This window comes from Carica papaya, chromosome 4 (assembly GCF_054855325.1).
Source record: "Carica papaya isolate Zhongbai chromosome 4, ASM5485532v1, whole genome shotgun sequence".
Lineage (NCBI taxonomy): Eukaryota > Viridiplantae > Streptophyta > Magnoliopsida > Brassicales > Caricaceae > Carica > Carica papaya.
The window spans coordinates 9,839,696-9,860,433 of NC_142312.1; the positions used below are offsets into that span (position 1 = coordinate 9,839,696).

Consider the following 20,738-nt stretch of genomic DNA (forward strand, 5'->3'; position numbering starts at 1 on the left):
ATTTTATATTAAAATTTTATTAGAGATAGACAACAATTACAACCCAAAAACAAAAAAAAAAAAAAATTTATCAATTTCTAATAGAAACTTGGTTCTAACTTTTATAATATGTCGAATTATTCAACTTGATAAAGTCTTCAGTGATATGATTAGCGGTACCTATCTGTATATTAAAATAATTGTCTAATGTTATGAAAAAATATCAAAAATTGGTAACGAATTTGTGTATGAAATGTTTACTTGTGTGCAATCTGTTGTGTTTTCTATATTGTACTTTTAATATTTAGTCGTTCTATGGTTGCGTAAATTACAAATTTGACATGGTCCATTCTCTTTCGTTATATTAGTTCTAATTAGAGTTGATTTGTAGCGAGATAAAATATTTAATAAAGATTTAAAGAAACATAGTGAATATAAAAGAATACAGGACATTAACTTTAATAAGTTGGTGAAAGGAGAAATGAAATAAGAGTATTTCTCATGTCCAAGGGCAATAAAGAAAAAGTAATAAACTTGATCCTGGTTCTTGAAAATAAAAGCATGAAACTCAGATGGACTATTAACATTTACTAATTGATTGATTAGTAATTAACTAGTTTTCTAACTATTATTAAATAGTCTCAACATCATTTTTTTAGTTCCTGACACAGAGATATTAAGTATTGTACTTAAAAGACCTAAACACATAGTTTAATAAGAAGTCCCAAGTTATTTATGATAACTTAATTTGCAACCGATTATAAAATACTCTTTTAATCATACATAAACTATTTTCTTCAGTGCAAACCTCAAACTTTTTTTATAATATTTTGATAAACATTAGTTGATAAATAAGTTTAATAATTTATTTATTTTTATATAAAATAAGAATGATAATTATTTTTTATCAAACTAATTTTTTTTTTATAAATATAAACAATTTTAATATGTTCATAATTTTTAATTAAAAAAACTTTAAACATATAAAATATATTTATCAATATTAATTACAATTTTTAACGAAATTGTGTTATAATTTAATTAATTTTTTACTATTATTGTTTATTCCATCGTCAATTTTTTTATTCTTTCTATTTTTATTTATGAATATTACGTAATTTTAATAAGTAGTAAAACTATGAAATAGACTCCTAAATATATATATATACATATACCTTTGTAGAATTAATATGAATGAATGAATGATATAAAAATAAAAGAGAAAGGAAAGGAGTGGGAGAGAGACAAGGAATGAGGAAAGATGTAGTGATGTGAAAATGGGAATAGAGGTGGTGGGGGCAAAAGCATAAGACCATATGCCATCTCTCCTCATTCCCCCAATATGCTCCTAATCCCTAACTCTTACTCCCACTGCATTCGCCCCTTCATTGTACGTTTATTCCATGATTGATCAACATATACCCATGTATACATACACACAGACGCATACGCATACATATAGAATTAGGTATTCTTATACCTGCATTGTGTGGTCTCCCTATTAAAACCAAAAAAAAAAAAAGACAGGCATTAATTGTGGAAGAAGATTTTCAAGGCAAGAGATAAGCCTAAAGAAGAGAAGAGGAGGGAAAGAGACATTATAATTCAATATTTTCACGTGTTGGACATTTCCATATGCTCTTGCCTCTCCTTTTCTTTATTTTTTTATTATTAATCTAAAATAATTATTCTCTCTCTCTCTCTCTCATTTGTTATAATTATTGTGTGTGTGTGTGTATATATATATATATATATATATATTATTTAATTTAGAATAAAAAAAATTTATGTATTTTTAAAAAGAAATTCTTTTTAATGTTACAAAATTGTGTTTAACAGTAGAGTACTTTTTTAAAATTTTTGTTTACTATTAAAATAATATAAAGTTGCTCTCTCACATTCTCACGTTGGGAATATAATATTTATATAACATATCCCGTTACGCCGTTTTCTGTAAATTTGTACAAAATTCATACCATTTCAGTCATTTCATTTAACTACGACTAGATTTTATATATATATATCCCTCAGTGGTTGGCGCTTGCACTTGCAGAGAACCACAACAATGGGTTTTCCCGTGGGCTACACCGAGCTCCTTCTCCCCAAACTACTCCTCCACACCCTCTCCCTTCTGGGTTTGATTCGAAAACTAATCTCCATCTTCTTCCATCTACTGGGTCTACCCGATTTCCACCAACCCGACATTGTCTCCCCCGATTCCTCTTCTCTACCCGACTCCCGCTTCCACTCCGTCTCCGCCCTCCTCGTCCGCGAGATCCTTCCGGTCGTCAGCTTTTCCGAACTTCTGGATCCCCCTGAATCCTGCGCCGTCTGTCTCTACGAGTTCGAGGACCAGGACCAGATCAGACGGCTCACAAACTGCCGCCACATCTTCCATCAGAGCTGTCTCGACCGTTGGATGGCTTACCACCAGATGACTTGTCCGCTCTGCCGGGCGCCATTCATTCCGGACGAGTTGCAGGAAGCTTTCAACGAGAGATTATGGGCTGCTTCGGGGATTCCCGATTTTGTTGCTGAAGATTCTCACGTTCCCGGATTATAGCCGCTGATTATTTTTCTTTTCTCCTTCAATTATTTAGAAAAAGAGAAAATTAATTCCTCTGCTTGATGTACATAATCCCACAAAGAAAGTAGAAAAAATTAATTTAATTATTACATAGTTTTTCTTGTTTAATCGATGTGCATTATAATTGAATAGTCAGTCAATTAATTCATTTTGGTGGGCGTGAGTGGGAGTTGCATTCATCTTTCTTAGAAACAAGAAATAATTAATTGCTGAGTACCGGTCAATCTTAAGCTAGCTAACAATTTATTACTGTAACTCATTTATGCACACATACATATTTTTTTTTTTTTTATAAAAGTTAAAACTATCTAATATTAAGATTCCAAATTTGTTACCAATCATTTTTTATTGAATGATTTCCATTTTTACATCTCTTTATAAATTTGAGATGGAATTAGATTGTATTATTTTTGTGTTTGTGGGATGATAATTGAAGTAATGAATTTGATTATTCTGGTTTTTCTTCTGTCAATCAGATATCTTACCATCATTAATATTTGTATTCTTTTCAACTTTCGTTTTGTAAAGAAAAAATAAAGAAACAAGTTTCTTTTATTAGCTTTTTAATTGTTTCCTTTTTCCAATCATTCAATGTATGTATGTGTTGTGTTGTGTGATTGAGCTGGGGCCAATCCTTCTAATTGAATATGCAGGCCCTTAATTCTCTCCTAATTAATAATTAATGGACTCACATTTTAAGTGTTTTGAAGATATATAGAGAGGCTTTGTGGAAGAGAGTCAAATAATGATTGCTTGAATTGGTTTTTAATGGTAGGATAGATTTTTATATTGTTCATAAACAGAAAAAACAAAAAAAAAAAAAAAGAGATGGGATTCCTTCAATTTTATTTAATATTTTTTTGAATGATACATTCTAGAATTAAGAAAAGATGATTGGAAGTAAATAAACACTAATCTCATGCGAAAATGGTAAGGGTCCAATCAAAGATACATATATATATATATATATATACTTATATAATAGGTATGTATTGTGTTCCAAACTGAGATGTATCCCATCAAGCATGTATATATAGAATCTAGTAATGGTGCCAAGTGGCACCCATATGATGACTGCCCGTGTGTTTAATTTTCAATTAAGGAGAGCCCACACGTTTTAAGGTTTCATCAAACATACATATATATATATATATATATATATAAATACATAATATAACATATACCTAATCCTTGTGAACGTACATTTCTTTTGACAAGAAAAATGTGTTTTTAATATTCTTCATCTTGGTCTCATGATTACTAAATTCCAATGGAAGTCCCACCTTCTTTAAACAGAGCAAGAAGAGATGCTGGAATATCATTACCAAAGACTTTGTTTGCACACTAATTTTTTTTTATTTTTTTGTAGGTTAATATATAAGCAACCTTATTAATATGTATTTAAATTTTTTATTTTATTAAATTAAATATTATATATCAATCATCAATAATTTATAATTAAAATTTTAATTTTATTAAATCAAGTAAATTATTATCAATTTATAATGCACTATACATCTTTAATAATATTGGAATTCACGATTAATTGAAATTGAAATAATTAGAGCTAATATTTGGCAAATTAACACACCCATCAATCAATACCTTCCCTCTAAGCCTTCCTACATCAAGTCAAATTTTAAGCGTGTAAGTTGTTAATTCCTTTGGCTCTTAGAATATGTCACCAACCCCTTCTTTGATTAGCTGAATTAATCTGCAATGCACGTGTAATAAAAATATCTTAATTATTGTATCTAATATACTTAACCTTAACACATAAAATTAACACCCAAAACGTATAATTGAATTTTATTAATGTGTTCAATTTTATATATTAGAAAATTGGATATTCATATTAATTTTTTTTTTTTTTATTTAGGTTATCTAAAAAATTTATTAATTTTTAAGCAATATTAGAACATTTTAATTAATAACTAAATTAAACGTAGTAAATAAAATTCCAAGACACTATTTTTATTTGGCAATTAAACAGTAGAATATAAATTACTATTCTTTTAAACGACTCCCAAAAGATTACAGAGATGGGGATTGGTGATATCACACGCACAAAAGATTGAATCGTTGAAAATTGCAGAGGTATTATCAAAGCCAATTAGGCACGAGCCACAAAACTGGATAAAATTGCTTGCGGCGAGTTAGGAGAAGCCAATTTGAACAATCCATATCTTATTCAGTGTTTGATAATGAAAACCAACTGCTCTAATCTTAGTGAAAAGGAAAGCTCAATGTCGTCACAAATCGTGCTCTTTTTAAGTAACCACAATGTGGGCACTCAAAAGTTACAAACTTTATACACGCAAATGCGGGCGGAGGAAAAAGAATATATATATAGATAATGAAATGTACAGGGGAACAGCAAATCTGGATAAATATTGGAAAGCCAAATGTTCAAACATGTCAACATCCCCTGCCTGCAAGTAGTATCTACCATGTAATGCCATCTCCATTTCATGCCCCCCGTTGACGAAACTCAGGAACGTAAAAAGAGGACTAGCACTCGCAACAAACAAACCTTTTTACCTAGAATAGCCAGGCGGAGGATAATCAGCAGGTGGGTACTGAGGTTGCGGGGGATAACCAGGAGGAGGATAACCTTGAGCAGGATAGCCTTGGGCCTGAGGGGGAGGATAACCATAGGGCTGTGCATATGCAGGCTGTGGATACCCAACCGAAGGAGGTATTGGTTGATCAATGCGTGACATCTGCTGAACTGGAGGCACAGCCATTGGTTGATCACCAAATTTGCCATCCCGCTTGTCCATTTCGATCTTGTGTTGCGTCTGCAAGTTTGATCAAAATCAGAAATGACCCTTCATTCATAACGTCAGTTTAATTTCTAATAAAGCATGCACTTAGTCATTCATTTCCATACCTGCATGCATGCACAAACCCTACAAAAAGGAAAAAAGGAACAAAAACAAAATCAGTAGGACATTTTGAATTAATTTTGCAACCAGCTTAGCAAAGAGAAGACATACGTGCAATACACCAGATCAGCCATACACGACAGCAATTGAGAAGCCTCTTGAATTTCATCACTTCCAACAATCATTGCAACTATGGAAAATATGCATGCTATTTGTTGGAGGCAGAACATGAAACCCTGCCCATCAACAGGCAAGAAGCTTAACCAACATAATGAATGATTGTGTGTGTCTTTGTATGGGAAATTGAGGAGAGAAAATTGAAAGAGAGAGATGAAGGCAGTACAATAATGCAGTTATCACACTGTGTTGTCTGAATATTGAATTCATCTTGCAACAGAAAGCGTGTAGAGGCCACTGAATTGCCAAAGCAGAGGAAAACCTGTAAGTTCCAAAATATAAATTAGTAACAGGAAGGGAATTTCTCCAGAGCTGCCATACAAAATTATTTAAAAATAACATTTAACCAGTGGTTTGTGAAATAGAATGATAAAAGACTATTTATGCAAAGCTGAACCATTTAGAAGCCCTAGAGAAAAGGCAGTAGTGGTAGCCATAAAGCCAGAGTCAAGCAAAATTCCATTTACTAGAACTACTTTAGGAGGAAGACCAGCTCAATGATGTTTGCAACTTATCAGTTCAATAGGATCCTTTCCAATTGATAGCCATAAAAGCACCATAATTTAGAAATGATTGTCACAACCCGAGAACAAAAGAGAGAAGATGAGAATGGAAATACGGGATCCAAGCCCTTATTGGTGTACAAACATCGAGCTAAGGGAATATGACGTGGCTAGTGGCCCAAAACTGATAGAGATGAATGCTTAGCAGCATTAGAATTTAGTTATTTGATTCCCAATCTGTTAATAGAGGTCTTGTTACAATTTGATTGGGGTTTGTTTCACAATTTCCTAGTAGAGATATATAAAGGTATTGTAGCCCAATATCAGTTATGTTGCTAATTTTCAGAATCAAATCTATTCCAATTCAGCAATTCCTCGTGAATTTGCAGGATTTCTGCCTCTTATTCTTCTCTATTTTCTTTTTCCTTTCCCTTCTCTTCTCATTATTTTCTCTGTCCATCTCCCTCTACCTTTCTATCCCCTCTTATCTCTTCATTGCTGGAGTACATGTCAAAAGCCTCCTGACAGGTTCATGAAGAGGTTCATTTGCTTTCAAATCAATGTCGCCATGCTACTGTTACATTTGCAGTTTGCCCAAAAACAGAACGTACTCCAATGTCTTTAATTGTTTATATGATCAAAAGAGGAGAAAATAGATGTATGCCCTCATTTACACGTACCAAGGGATACAAATCCATGTACAAAGATTAAATTTGCAATTAAGTACCTATATGATATTCACAAACTACAGCTACACTTGGGAGTGCCAAAGACTGTGCTTCAATAACCTTAGTGGTTCAGATGATTAAAAAGAGAAGGATGCTCCCTACTATATGAACAAACTGGGAGTTGAAGCCCTGAGCACAGAATTGCCAATTCCATTCTACTGAATATTATTCCATCAAATGGACCTGAAAAAAGCTACAACAGCTCTGTGTCATAATCTCTCTTCCTTAGAGGGGGGAAAAACCCAACATATATAAAAGAGTTACAAACGGCAAGCCCCTAAAATCTCCAGCGACCAAGAAGTTCCTGCAGGAGACTGCTTTACTTCTATCTTTCCTGATTTCATTCTAATTTACCACCTTGGACTCATATTAATTTACTATTCTCACTTGCTAATAACCAATCTAATGCATGACCTATCTTCTTTTTTAATCTTTGAAGAAGATATATCAACAAGCATCAAGGTTTTGTTAAAAAAAGACATTAAAGAAGCACCACTTATCTATAATAATGCATTCGATAAGTTTGTAAAAATATTAACATGGCCTCCCAAGTCCTTCACGTAGGAGACAGAATGACCCTAGGAAAAACACATAGGACATGTACGAAACTAGTGATGTAAAAAAGAAGGATCAGACATCCTCAAAATATATTTTGTTTTTCTTTTCCAAAAACATTGGAAATGGAACCGGCAATCTGTGAGCAAGCACCCTCAAAAAGTATTCCATTTCTCCCTTTTCAATAACCTAAGGAATAGACAAAGGGAAGTGAGCAGTCAAGGGTCCCAGAACATTCCAATTATCTATCTCAACTTAAGCAAGTTCTAGGGGCAAATAGTAAATAAAAAAATCAATCTAAACTGTAACATAACCAAATCAAACAAGTTTTAGGAAAATTTGGATATCTGTTCTATTGCTGTTAACACTTTTAGAACATCATCAAAGATAAAGCGCAAATTACCATGTTAGTCCCTAAACTGTTGACCATATTATAATTAGGTCCCAGAAGTCTTTTTCTTGTTACAATTTGGTCCCTAAATTTATAACATTGTTTCAATTCAAAACATGCTACTGGAAAATTTTCGAAAGAAACGACAGAAGTTCTTTGTATTTTTGCTTATAATTTGTTTTTTTCCAGAGCATGAAAGTTATATTAACTAAAAATTGACCCTTTGTAACATAAGAATAGTGAACTTATTGTATTTAAGACATGCAAATGATAATAACAACATTAGGAAAGAAGAATAAGCCTGCAATAACTTTGTTTGAAATTTTTCTTCAATTCCTCATCCTAATTATTCTTTTTTAAGTCTTATTTCTATGACACTCAAGTAAAACAGAGAATTTTACTATTTCTGTAAAAAAAAAGTACATTAAAAATTTATGTTTTCAAACAATTTTGTAAATTTAGGTACCGAACTGTAAAGGAAAAGAGATTCTGAATTGAATTGCAAATTCATAATTTACAGATTAAATTGATAATTTATCCTGCCTCAAGTTAAAAATTATATAATATCTTATTGTTAAACACTATATAACATAAATACCTATTATGTAAAGCTATAAATACTTTAGTACATCATATGTACTTTTGGGAGTTAGGAGGGTAAAGTTTTAAAGTAGAACAAAGTTAAATAGGAATTCTTACCAGATTTTAATGGAAGTAATTATAATAAAGAAGGCAGAGAGATGCTTCTATCCCCACCTTAGTTGGTAGAGTGAGTAAATTTAGTACGAGTTTACTAATCAAACAAAAAATATCTCCAAAAATTAAAAGAGATGTTTAAAATTTATAAAAAAAAGAGGAATTAGGAAACTTTAACAGAAAGATATTATTGGATTAATTATATGCCCCTCGCAAACCCCCAGATTTAAGGACTAAATAACTGCATTAACAAGAGGTTATAAGGAACTCCAACATTTATCAAGTTTTAATCTACTTAAGAACTAGGAATGATATCTGAGAATCCCAAAAAATACTTTTGCACTTCTATTAAATCACACCTTCCCTGTTAACTAGAGCATTTGTAATTTCAATTATTACAATGTATCAAATTAATCCCTTCAATATGTGAGACTCTTGGTAAGATGAACTTAGTAAAGAAAGTTGAAAAAGGGTGTTGCTCCCTCGAGTATGTGAAGGAGATCAAGTAACAAGATGTGTCTGATAGAGTTTAAATGTATTTTTAATTTTGATCTTTCCCAGAAATATATAACTTTTAGACTTAAATGCCCTTGGACATGTATTAGTTTATTAATTGTTAAGAATGTCATGTGTTATAGGATATTGATGGAATTTTTAGACAAATGGGTTAATTTGGTACATGTAATATCGTAGGGTGGACAGTGCTACAAGGAAAAATGCAGGGTGCAATTTAATACAAATGCAGAAGCATTCTCGGTCATGGAGCAACTACACAGTAAATGATCGAAGCATGGGAGCTTGTTATGCTAAATAAGGAAACATCCAAAAGAAATAATGATTGAGATTTTGAAACTTCAATTACACTATTCATTATGGAATCATATCATAATATCTTCAATATGGCTGCAGATAAAGTGCAAGATAGAGAAGTAAGAGGATGTAATAATCCATTTCTAATTTCTATTTAAGCAACCTAACCCGAATATTTCACTTTTATCTAAGATTCCCTAAAAGCTGGAGGGTTAGGTTCAGTGAAGCAATGGTTTATTTAAAAAAAAAAGATTCATTGCAATAATGGTGCGCAATAAAGTAAGAGAATGTGACAATCCATTTCTAATTTCTACCTGAGCAACATAATCCAAATATCTCACTTTTACCTAAGCTTCTCGAAAGCCAGAGGGTTAGGTCCATTGCAGTAATGGAACTTTGAGAAAGCACTTAATTAGATACCACAGCTATTTTACTTCTAAAGGAGAGCACCTACACTATCAACTGAATGGGGGAAATGAAAATTTTCACTCTGTGATAGGAAAAATAGAAGCATATTATGAATGAAAGAGGTGTTCGTAAACCTTGAAACTCCAGATCCTATTCCAACATCTCAAGGGAAATTTATCTGTCCTATTTATCAGTCAGTACTCTGAAATTCAGAAATGAAAAGGAAGCTTCTTAACTACACAATTAAAAGTTAATAATAAGAATATCAAGGCAGAAAAGACTATATACCTCAGTGCAAAGGCAGAATTCAGGGCATCGGCTTTCCCCACACCTGCCACTACAGGGCATATAACCAGCACAGCATGTATACCTGTACCGAAACAGAAAGTTAATATGTTTTACCCCAGAAGCCAAATCAAAAATTCGTATCAGACAAAACAGGGATCAGACAGTTACCTTGACATGTCATCATAAAGTGCTCGTTTACGGAGTAAGTATGATACACAGGGCCCACTGCAACAATAAAAAAGGTGAATCAGATAATTGACATTTAGTAAGACTTCTGCCTTCAAACAGCAAAAGCAAAAATCTGACTAAAGAAGTACTATGTCTTCTGAGCTACAAGTTTTTGATGACAACCAAATTATGGGAATTCGGGGAAGGCAATCCGGTATATCTAATAATTAATTAGGAGGAAAAATTCTAGCAATCTGCAACATGTTAACAAAAGAAACTGATAATTACTAAAGCAGTGAACTATAGAAAAGCATTGCTCTTTTCGCTCTTTAAATGATACTATATTGAAGCTGTAACAAGTTATATGACAGTTTATGCTTCTTCTGAGACCAACTTTTGAACTTATTGAAGAAAAGAAGTTCTTGGAGAAGAAGGAAAAACAGAACCCAGTTCAAGGAAATTAACGACCATATATTTATTTTCAATAGAAAAAGATAATAATGATGATTTCCTAATCAACATCATGATATTTTTTCAGCTCGACTCCTAAACATAGGGATATCCTTGTCAAGCTGATAGCTTTTGTTGAACATTTAATTTGGCAAATATAAAACCAATTTTTATTTCAAAATAATAATAATAGTAAAACCAATTTACTTATTTAAAAATGAAAATCTTAATTGAGGTTTCCCTGAATGCCAGGTTATGGATGTCTATCACTGGAAAACATTAGGCATGTTCCTCATAGATCTGTCTGCTTAACTCATTTGTGAAGCTAAAAACTATCTTGCTTGAAATTACCATAAAAGGTTTTCTGAGAGCGAAACCTCTTTAACTGCACTTGACTCATAAATGCTCAATGCCATTTCCTACGATTGCCAAAACTTAACCTTCTGGTTCAGCTGATGTACCAAATTTCAGGATAACTTTCTCTAGTTAGAGACGTGCCAGTTCAGTTTGTCAAGGAAAAACCCACGATTTTAGCATAAAATCAGAATATTTTGTACCCTTAGATAAAAAAATAAAGAACCCCTTTTAAAAAAATCATATAAAATTAAAAAATTTCAAGAGAGTGATGGGCTTTCTTGATGGATGGAGAAAGAAAACAACTGTTTAGAATTTCTCTCACAAGCCAAGGTTCAAATTGAAGTTTAACATTGTAAGCTCCTAATTTTAGTTTTCAAATTTTTGACAGTAAGATCAAATCTAATCATATACTTCTTTCACTTAAATGTCTGTTGAGATTATCTCATTACTATCCCAATCCGGTAGAAATTTTCATTTTCAGAAAATGTTGACTGGAAGTACGAGGCATGAACACTCAATTCTGTCATTTCATTCACAATCAAAATGAATTAAAGGAAAAACAAAAGGTACCAACAAATCACCAGTTTCAGAGCAGAACCATGACAACACGCCAAGTCAACCCTCACAAGACCAAGTCAAAAAAGACTTTAACGTTATTATCATAGAAAAAGAAGCCGACCTTAAAATTATTAATCAAGTGAATTCATGTTTCATGAAAAGCGACTGGAGAATCAGATCTAAACTCCAAAAACAGTAACATCAATGAACAGATCAAGCAGCACTTACCAGAAACAAGCCAAGCAGCAGTCTGCACAAACAACGGAAGCCACTCGATCAGTTCTCAAGACAAACAAATAAACAAACAAACACAATTATACACACATATTCATATAGATAGGAAAGGAGAGAAGAGACTATACAAGGAGCATCGGTCTGAAAGGTCCTTATGAGATCGGTGTGCCAGACATTCCGGTAGTTCTGGCGAACCTGCATCTTCTCCAGATACACCTGCGACGCCATTTCCGTGCGATCTCAGAAATTAGAGAGACAAACAGTGAGATATTTTTGCTGTTAGAAGGAATTGAGGGTAAATGATGAGCCCTCTGCAGTAATTTGAAATAAAAAGGCAGCTATCCGGACTGGAAGAGCACCCCTAGCCCGAGAAAGAAGATTCCGCGTGTAATTTAATTTAATTAGGAAAGTTTGGATTTTTTTGAAATTGCTTCGCCGCGTTCTTATTTTTCCGTTCATCGTATTTTACAATTAATTAATTCCCGAAAATGCAGGCGGAACTCCAAAGTTTGGGGAGCATTTTAAAATTCCAAAAATTTTTGGGAGGAAAATTGAAATAATGAATTCTTTATGGTGGTTTTCGAATTATGGGGGAATATAAGGACGAAGTTGAAAAGTAGTGGGTGTATTAATATGGGTTTGTAGCGGAGTGAAGTGGTGTTTGTTTGAAGTAAGAGAGGTGACATTTGGTTTGTCGCGTCGCTTACTCATAGCCTCGAATTTGAAAAAAAGAAGGGAAGAAAAGCAAAGTGTGAGTTGTGAGTTGAGTCCCTGGGTGATTCATCTGAAGACAAATTAGGAAACAAAAGAAATAAGAATCAATTTGTCATTTTCATTTCTTTCTTTCTTTCTTGTTTTTAGAGTTGAAAGAAAATTCGTTTCAATGTCTTATGAATTAGATGAGTTCTGCTCTTTCTACTATCATTCAAGCCCAGAAATGGTGTCCTCTGCCAAAACCAACACATCAGATTTTCAATTCTTCTCTGATCCTTTCTCTCCTTTCTGTGATTCAGCCATTGAAATCTTTCAATCAATCACAACCAACCAAAACCCAGTTGAAGAATCCTATTCTTTTAATCAATTTGCTCCTCCCTCTGTCCTCTCTTCTTCTCCACCCAGTCACCAACTGGAAAATCTGAGTATATATGACACAACCCAAATGCAATCTGGTTTAGAGGTGAAGACGGAAGTGGGTTTTGATTGTTATCAGAATCAAACATTTATGGCTCACTCTTACAGTGGCTGTGAGAATGTGGGCAAGTACATGCAGAGGAGCTTGAGCAGCAATTGTTTTGATGCCAAGCCTGGGTTTCTCTTCCAACCTCAGTTTCAATTTGACCCACTCATGGAATCCCAAGATCACAACTCGGAAAACATTAATGGTCAAATGAGGAGGGTTTGCAGCACAGGAGATTTGCAAGTAAGTTGTGTGTTAATTAAATTTTAATCCCCTGTTTTCAACTCTCTTAATCTTCCACTAATATATGTTTAATTTCTTCTAAATCCAGACTAGTGTGAGAAAAAACCGTAGCACACAGAGGTCTTTTTCAAGCCCTTTAGCTACAGAGAGTTCGTTGGTGGAGGATGCGAGCTTTAAAGTCGGGCGTTACAGTGCAGAAGAAAGAAAAGAAAGGATCTCCAAGTATAGAGCCAAGCGAACTCAAAGAAACTTCAACAAAACCATTAAGGTAAATACGTAGATACATATACATATATATAATAATTATATATTCGATTATAATCTAAACAAATGTGGGTGGATTGGGATGTAAGTATGCGTGCCGCAAAACACTAGCAGACAACCGGCCAAGGATACGTGGCAGATTTGCAAGGAATGATGAAGTCGGTGATATTCCCAAAGCTGCATGCTCAAACAGAGATGAAGATGAATATGAGCTATGGGTGGGTGGTACACAATCTTATATTTTAATCATAATTTACATATTAATCTAACCGCGAGCTTATAATATAATTTGTTCTTTTGGGGTATTTTAGGTTGATGAGTTGCACGAAGAAGAAGAAGAAGAAGATGGGAGAAGGAGAGGAGGATTTGTCAAAAATTTTGGTCAGGCTGGTTTTCGCTGCTATTAACCAATGATAATTGCAAGTGTTTTCAATCAGAACCAATTGTAGACGAGGGTGACTTTAATAAAATATATAAATTATTATAAATTTTTGTATTTAATCGATATGGGTTAAAGAATAATAATAACATATCGATAAAAATATGACAATGTATAATGATTTAAATATTTTATTAAATTACTCTATCAAATACATTTTACCATATGGTTGAAGGTCAGAAGAAATTGAATAAGTGAGTTAGAGATGTTGTTAGTTGGTAGTTGTAGTGGGTTAATTTTCTTCCTTTTGGTTTAGTTTAAAAGTATAATTTTTGTACATAATGAGTTTGCAATGAACCAAAGAGCTTTGACTTCCGAATCAGATTCAGTGGGGGAATTTTCATAATATTTTAAAATGTCAATCATGAATGCTGAGAAAGAAAAAAAAAAAAAAAAAAAAAAAAAGTTGGTCTCTTTGGAGGCTTTGCACAAAGTGGCATTTTAATGTTAATAATATTTCACACAGTGTAACAAAAAACAACCAATACTCCCAAGATAATTTAATTATTTAACATGTTATAATCAATTGTATAATATATAATTAACTTAATTTTGTTCTATGTTTTAATTTAGCAATAATAATAACAGGGTAGCTTGATTAGAATATTAAATTTCTTATCTTTTGTCTCAACGGCTTAGTTATCTTGTAAATGAATGGTGACTTGTGGGCAAGGTTTATAATTTTATTATTTTTAGGAAGGATTCTCAAAATTTTCCTCTTCAATCCCTTAGTTTTAGATTCTCAATTCAAATAGTCTATTTTTAGTTGGACTGAGAAGAGATTTAGTCTTTTGATTAAAAATAATAATAATAATAATTTAACAATTAGACAACCATTTAGTCACGATATTACTAATTAGGATTAGAAATCTAAATTAACTATAACAACAACAGCAATTCAAGATTTATAATATCATTGATCTCACTCTGATAGCATGTTATAATACGTTTACTATATTTGATATATTATTTTCTTAGAATTAAAAAAAAAATAAAATAAAATATGAGTTTGTACAAAAATTATATTTAAGTAAAATGATAACACATGATGTTTCTTGTAAAACATTTAGATTAATATCTTAGAGAATGAGCATGCTTAACAATTAGTGTTAGTATTAAATTAAATAACAAAAGAAGTAATACAAAACAAAATTGAAGTTTGCAACATATATGTAATTTCCACGAAGTTGAATAAAATTGACTGCCATTATTCAGTGAATTATGTTTTTCTTCTGTTTGCAATGATAAGAGTAGAGAAGATATTTTCTGAAGCAACGAATAACAAAGCTTGTTCCATGCATCTTAATATAGTCGCCCTTTTTATTTTCTTTTAATTCAATTTTTATAAGAATTATTATTATTATTATTAACTTATTATATCCCTAACTAATCAAACCTTATTTATTTACATCTCAACAGGATTGTTGCTTTGGAAAAATAAAAATATATATTTCCCTTTAAAAGAGAATAAATTCATTGCTTTATACATAACCATGTTTAATATAATATGATATATATATATATATATATATGTTAAAAATGACTCAATTCTTTTAAAAAAGTATATAAATTCGAGTTAGATTTGTGTATTAATCACTTATATTTTTTTTATTAAAATTTTTTATATTATTGATTGTATTATTATTATTATAGTATTTAATCATTAAAATGTATGAATTAATAAGGTTGACCATCAAATTGACTATCCAGGTAAAAAGAAACAGAACTAAGAAACCAAAAAAAGTAAAAGGCGCATGAAGTAATTGAACTGGGTTCTGCTAACTTCAGATCATTTGCTACTTTTAATCCTCAATTCAGAATCTTGAAAATAATAATCAACTTTTTTTTTTTTTTTTTTTTAACAGTACTAATTTTATGTGGTTTAAAATTAAAATTTAATCAAATATACAAATGTTATCAACATCTTTGTCACTTGTTCTTATAAAATTCTCCTTTTTATCAATCTATGTATGTTCCGGTATTTTTACAAGTTGGGAAAATCCAATTAATCTTACCAGTTTCTTTCTAAATCATAAAAGCTTCAACTATGCAATTTGCAATCTGTACTTGGCTACTTGTTCTGATTTTCACAGTTCCTGCAAATTACCTGGTAAACACCAAAACCCAACTTTCAACTATTTTATATATAAATATATATATGTATATAGATGCCAATTGCCAACAACATATACACCTACCTACCTATCTTTTTTTCCACTGAAAGAAACTAGGTAGCGACGCATCTCAGTTTACATATATGCATATATATATATATATGATTATGCATAGGCTGTAGCTGAACTGGTCCTCAGAAAAGCTATCTTTTTTCTTTGTTCTGCTGTCAACTATACTTTCTCAAACACTTCTTTTACTCTTTTTTTTTTTAAAACATTAATCTGAGACCATGTTTATTCTCCCACTTAAAGAATTCAACAACTCGTCTCCAATTTTTACTCTGTAAAATACATTTTTTACCCTCATGTATATCTAGATACATATGTAAGGCTTTTTATTGATGTGGCAAAGCAATCGATTAGGTGGAAAGAAAATATATCATTTGGCAGCCAGCAGACAGTGAATGGAGTGTCAAAATTCTTGTGATGATAGTGCTATGCACCGAAGATGTTGGGAATTTGGCCTTTTTGAGAAAAAAAAAAAAAAAAAATTATTTTGTCTCTAATAATTTGACTAAGTGGTAATTGCATTACTATTATGTATATATACATATTATATTATATATGGGATCAGAGGACATTATAATTATACTTTATTTTCTTAACGATATATAATATAAAAAGAGAACTTCCGAAGGTAGAGGATATATAGTTTATTGAGGTTTTTAACTCCATAGTGTTGTCGAATCAATCATTTTTTTACATGATGACTCAATTGAAAGAGAGAGCATCAAGAGAAGCATTGTTCATCACTCTTTCCCTCCCTCATGCTCAACCTAAGAGAATAAACAAATTAATTTTTTGTTTAAATATTCAGTAAAAATTATTTATAATAAATTTACATAATTCAAAATAAATTGTGATATTGTCAAACACTATTATTTGGCCCCACATTTTTTTCTTTCATTTGTATATGAGATCACAAACGTCAAAATATATCGTTAACTTGCTTAAACTTGAGTTCATAGCCTTGCAAACAACAAAAAAGTTTATTTTAGTCTTTATTAACGATTTGTATCCTTCAATCATCATAAGCCAAAAGTTAATTTCTTCTTCTCAAAACTAAAAACGTGTTAGAAATGTTTGTATCTCAATAAAGAAGAGGCATGAGAAAGCCTCTTCTCTTGGTTTTGTGAGGTTTGATAGAGTGGATGACGCAAACAGGGAAAAAAGTATGTCAATGAAGTCTTTATGCTGCAGTGAATGGATATATTGGTTAAAACTTCTAATAAGGAGAGGTTGATTTTAAATGGAAATTAAGGGGTTAGTGGGAGGGAGGTAAAAAAAAGAGTGGTAAATCCCAACACTAGGATAAATCTTTAGGGTGGTCTTAACGGGCTGATGGGATGAGAGAACACATAAACGTTTTAAGTTTTTTTTAAAAAATAAAATGAATGAATTAAATTGTTAAGTTGTTAAAACATCTAATAAGGAATGAATGCCTCTAAGTATTAGCTAGCTATTGATACATTTATTTGATGATGGTGCACGATTAATCCCGAATAATGTCCGTGATGTGGTAGGTTATAAGAGTCTGTGAACAAGTTTTTATTTTCTTTAATCCCTATTTACAAAGTTAACATTAGAGGAATGACAAGATTTCTTCAACCAGTAGCTTGAGTCCACATATTGAGAAGATAGTTTAAATTTGCCTTTATGTGTTTTAATATTTCTCAACATAACTTTTGTTGAAGATAAAAGGATTTTATTTATAGACATAATGAATCAATCTTGATCTTACAAATGTACAATAAATATTTACAGACAAAAATAAAAATAGGAATAAATATTATTGTAACGATTTTGTAAAATTATGAACTGGTAAATTCTAGAATCATGAGCTTATCATTTGTCCTTGCTATCATGGCTGGAATGTGCATAAATATTATCGTTCTAATCATTACTGACAACTCTAATATTCCTTTGAATATTCCTCGACACATGACAATTCTTAACATCCCCCATCAAATTTAACAGTGGGAAAGAGTTTTTGAACACTCCAAGTTTATTTCTCATACTGTAAAATTGAGAGCCTGTTGTAACTTTGGTTAAACCGTCTATAACTTAGTCTTGAGAAGGTATGTATCTAACTTCAAGTTTTTTCTCAAGTACTTTATCTCTAATTAAGTGAATATCAACTTTTAAGTGTTTTGTTCTAGCATGAAATACTAGATTGCTAGCAAGCTGATTTGCACTTAAATTGTCACACCAGGTTACAAGTACTTCTTCAATTGGAAATGAAAATTATTTGAGAAATGATTTCATCTATGCAATTTCATAAGATACTAGAGCAAAATCTCTATATTCGAATTCTGTGTTTGATCTTGTAACCACTTGCTATTTTTTAGAGCTATAGGAAACCACAGTTGAATCCAAATAGACACAATACCTTGTTATGGACCTTTTATCATCCTTATTGCATGCCCAATTAGCATAAAAAAAACCTTGTGATGGTATATTTGCTATAGGGTTGAATGTGAACGCTGAAATTCTTGGTTCCCTTGGGGTACCTTAATACCCTTTTCATTGTTTGCATATGTTTCTTAGTTGGATTTTGAAGAAACTGTCTTAGTTTGTTGATTGTCTATGCAAGATCAGGTCTAGTATGTGTCACATACTATAGGGATCCAATGATTCTTCTATAGATTATGAGATTCTTCAGTTGTTCCCCATCATCTTTTGTCAAAACAACATTTAGTGTAGCAGGTGTAGAGCATTCATTTGAGTTCTCCATACTCGTTTTCTTTAATAATTCTTCAATATACCTTGTTTGTGTTAAGAGAATATTTGTGTCATCTCTCACTACTTTAATGCTAAGGAATATACATAAGGATCCTAAGTCTTTCCAAGTAAATAGCTTATCAAGTTCTTGCATAAAATGCTTTAGTGTTGGATTATTTTCAGTCACAATCATGCCATCAACATAGATCAACACAAACATCATTTTATCATTTTCTTTCATGATGAATAATGACGAATCACACCTTGACCCATTGAAACTCCATTTTAATAATGTAATTCTCAATTTTTTGAACCAGGACCTTGGAGCCTGTTTTAAGCCATATAAGGCTTTGTTCAATTTACAGACATACTTGGGCTTGCTCTTGTCTCTATACCCTTCTGGTTGTCGCATATAAATAGATTCTTGCAAATCATCATTCAGAAAAGTATTGTTGATGTCCAACTACCTGATGTTCTAAATTTTATCACTACGATAGTTAAAATTATTCGAATAATTGAAGCTTTTACTACTAGAAGAAAGGTTTCACCATAGTCAATCCATGCATTTTGATGAAATTCTTTTGCCACTAGCCTTGTTTTGCATCTCTAAAAACTCCCATCAACATTTTTCTTAACCCTAAATACCTATTTACTGCCTACAATATTCATAGAGAATGTGAAAGGTACTAATGACAAGGTATTATTTTTCTTCAATGCACTTAATTCTTCTTCCATTGTGATTCTCTGGTGTTTTGATTTTAAGGCATCATCAACTAAAATTTGTTCAGTTGGCATTGAGCTTTCTGCAACATATAGCTAAAAATCTACAGGGTGCTATTTTGGTTTGAAAATTCCAGCTTTAGATCTTGTTATCATTTTGTGCCATTCTTTAGTGTATTGTTGATTTGAGTGAACTTCATTTCCTTTATATTAATTTTGTTGTTCTTCAATTGATTGAAGTTTGACATTATACTCATGTTCATTGTAGTGTTATGTGGCTTCAATGTTAGAACCAGCAACTTCTCCAAATTCTAAGTTATGAGAAGAGTCAAATCCGCCTTTAGATGACAATCTCCTTATTTGATCTTCTAGAAGTGGAGTTCCATACTTAATATTGTGAGCTTGCTCTGCTAGAGTTGAAGTGCCTTACTGACTTACATCAAACAAGACTACATTTTTTGTTTGAGATTTAGTGAACCAGGTGGGTACAGTGATCAAGGTTTGTGTTTATGATGTTTTGGTGTTTAGAAAACCATTTTTGAAAGGAAATTCTTGTTCGCTGACCATTATAGTTTGTGAGATGTACATACTTCTTGTGGAACTAAGACATTTGAAATCTTTATATATGATTATACACTAAGAACACATATTTCACTGAATGGAATTAAAACTTTTGGTTTTGGTAAGGTCTTAGACATGAGTAATAGACACATCCAAGAAATTTCAAGGCCTTGTAATTTGTTTTCTTGAGAAATAACTTTTAAGTAGGACATTTGCTATCAATCACTGATGCATGTAACATGTTTATTAGGCGAAGTGAAGTCTAAAAAGCTTCATGCCAATATTTTCAAGGGATATTTGATTGGTTTAATAAAATTAATCTTGTCTCTGCAACATGTTGGTGTTTTTTCTTTGCTATTCTATTTAGCACAGAAATATAGGGATAGACATATTGAGACCTAATTCCATGTTGTTGCAAGTAATTTGTAAGACTTATATATTCTCCACCCATGTTTGATTGCACACACTTGATCTTTTTATTATGTTGATTTTCGATCATAGTTTTGAACTGTATGAAGATTTTAATGGGGGTGTAGGTCCTCATATGTCAGAGTGGATTAGCTCTAGGGGCTGTGATGCATGTGAAGATGATATGATAAAAGGAAGAGAATGAGACTTTGCAAGTTGACAGACATCACAGACGAAATGTTTTTTCATTAACA

At 31.9% G+C, this 20,738-nt stretch overlaps 2 protein-coding genes and 1 pseudogene across 2 annotated transcripts; 2 read left to right on the plus strand and 1 right to left on the minus strand.

Moving 5' to 3' along the window:
• The first annotated feature begins 2,008 nt into the window (after positions 1-2,008).
• LOC110807193 (brassinosteroid-responsive RING protein 1 pseudogene) lies at positions 2,009-2,674 on the plus strand (annotated as a pseudogene).
• Positions 2,675-4,736: 2,062 nt separating this feature from the next.
• Positions 4,737-12,234, minus strand: LOC110807192 (uncharacterized). Its single transcript, XM_088217802.1, has 8 exons — positions 11,906-12,234; positions 11,772-11,793; positions 10,179-10,235; positions 10,011-10,092; positions 5,798-5,893; positions 5,566-5,690; positions 5,460-5,478; positions 4,737-5,367 (listed from the first exon to the last, which is right to left on the minus strand). Exons 1-8 carry the CDS (start codon positions 12,003-12,005, stop codon positions 5,104-5,106), a joined length of 765 nt encoding a protein of 254 aa, XP_088073928.1. The 5' UTR covers positions 12,006-12,234; the 3' UTR covers positions 4,737-5,103.
• Positions 12,235-12,336: 102 nt separating this feature from the next.
• LOC110807196 (CCT motif family protein) lies at positions 12,337-14,215 on the plus strand. Its single transcript, XM_022032243.2, has 4 exons — positions 12,337-13,197; positions 13,286-13,465; positions 13,551-13,679; positions 13,773-14,215. Exons 1-4 carry the CDS (start codon positions 12,661-12,663, stop codon positions 13,866-13,868), a joined length of 942 nt encoding a protein of 313 aa, XP_021887935.2. The 5' UTR covers positions 12,337-12,660; the 3' UTR covers positions 13,869-14,215.
• Positions 14,216-20,738: the final 6,523 nt, after the last annotated feature.

Coding starts and splice junctions, on each gene's coding strand:
- LOC110807192 (XM_088217802.1), bottom strand. CDS start 12,005: ATGGCGTCGCAGGTGTATCTGGAGAAGATGCAGGTTCGCCAGAACTAC. Junction 11,794..11,905: donor CTTTCAGACCGATGCTCCTT/GTATAGTCTCTT, acceptor TTGTTTGTGCAG/ACTGCTGCTTGGCTTGTTTC. Junction 10,093..10,178: donor CTTTATGATGACATGTCAAG/GTAACTGTCTGA, acceptor GTTTCGGTACAG/GTATACATGCTGTGCTGGTT.
- LOC110807196 (XM_022032243.2), top strand. CDS start 12,661: ATGTCTTATGAATTAGATGAGTTCTGCTCTTTCTACTATCATTCAAGC. Junction 13,198..13,285: donor GCAGCACAGGAGATTTGCAA/GTAAGTTGTGTG, acceptor TTCTAAATCCAG/ACTAGTGTGAGAAAAAACCG. Junction 13,466..13,550: donor ACTTCAACAAAACCATTAAG/GTAAATACGTAG, acceptor TTGGGATGTAAG/TATGCGTGCCGCAAAACACT.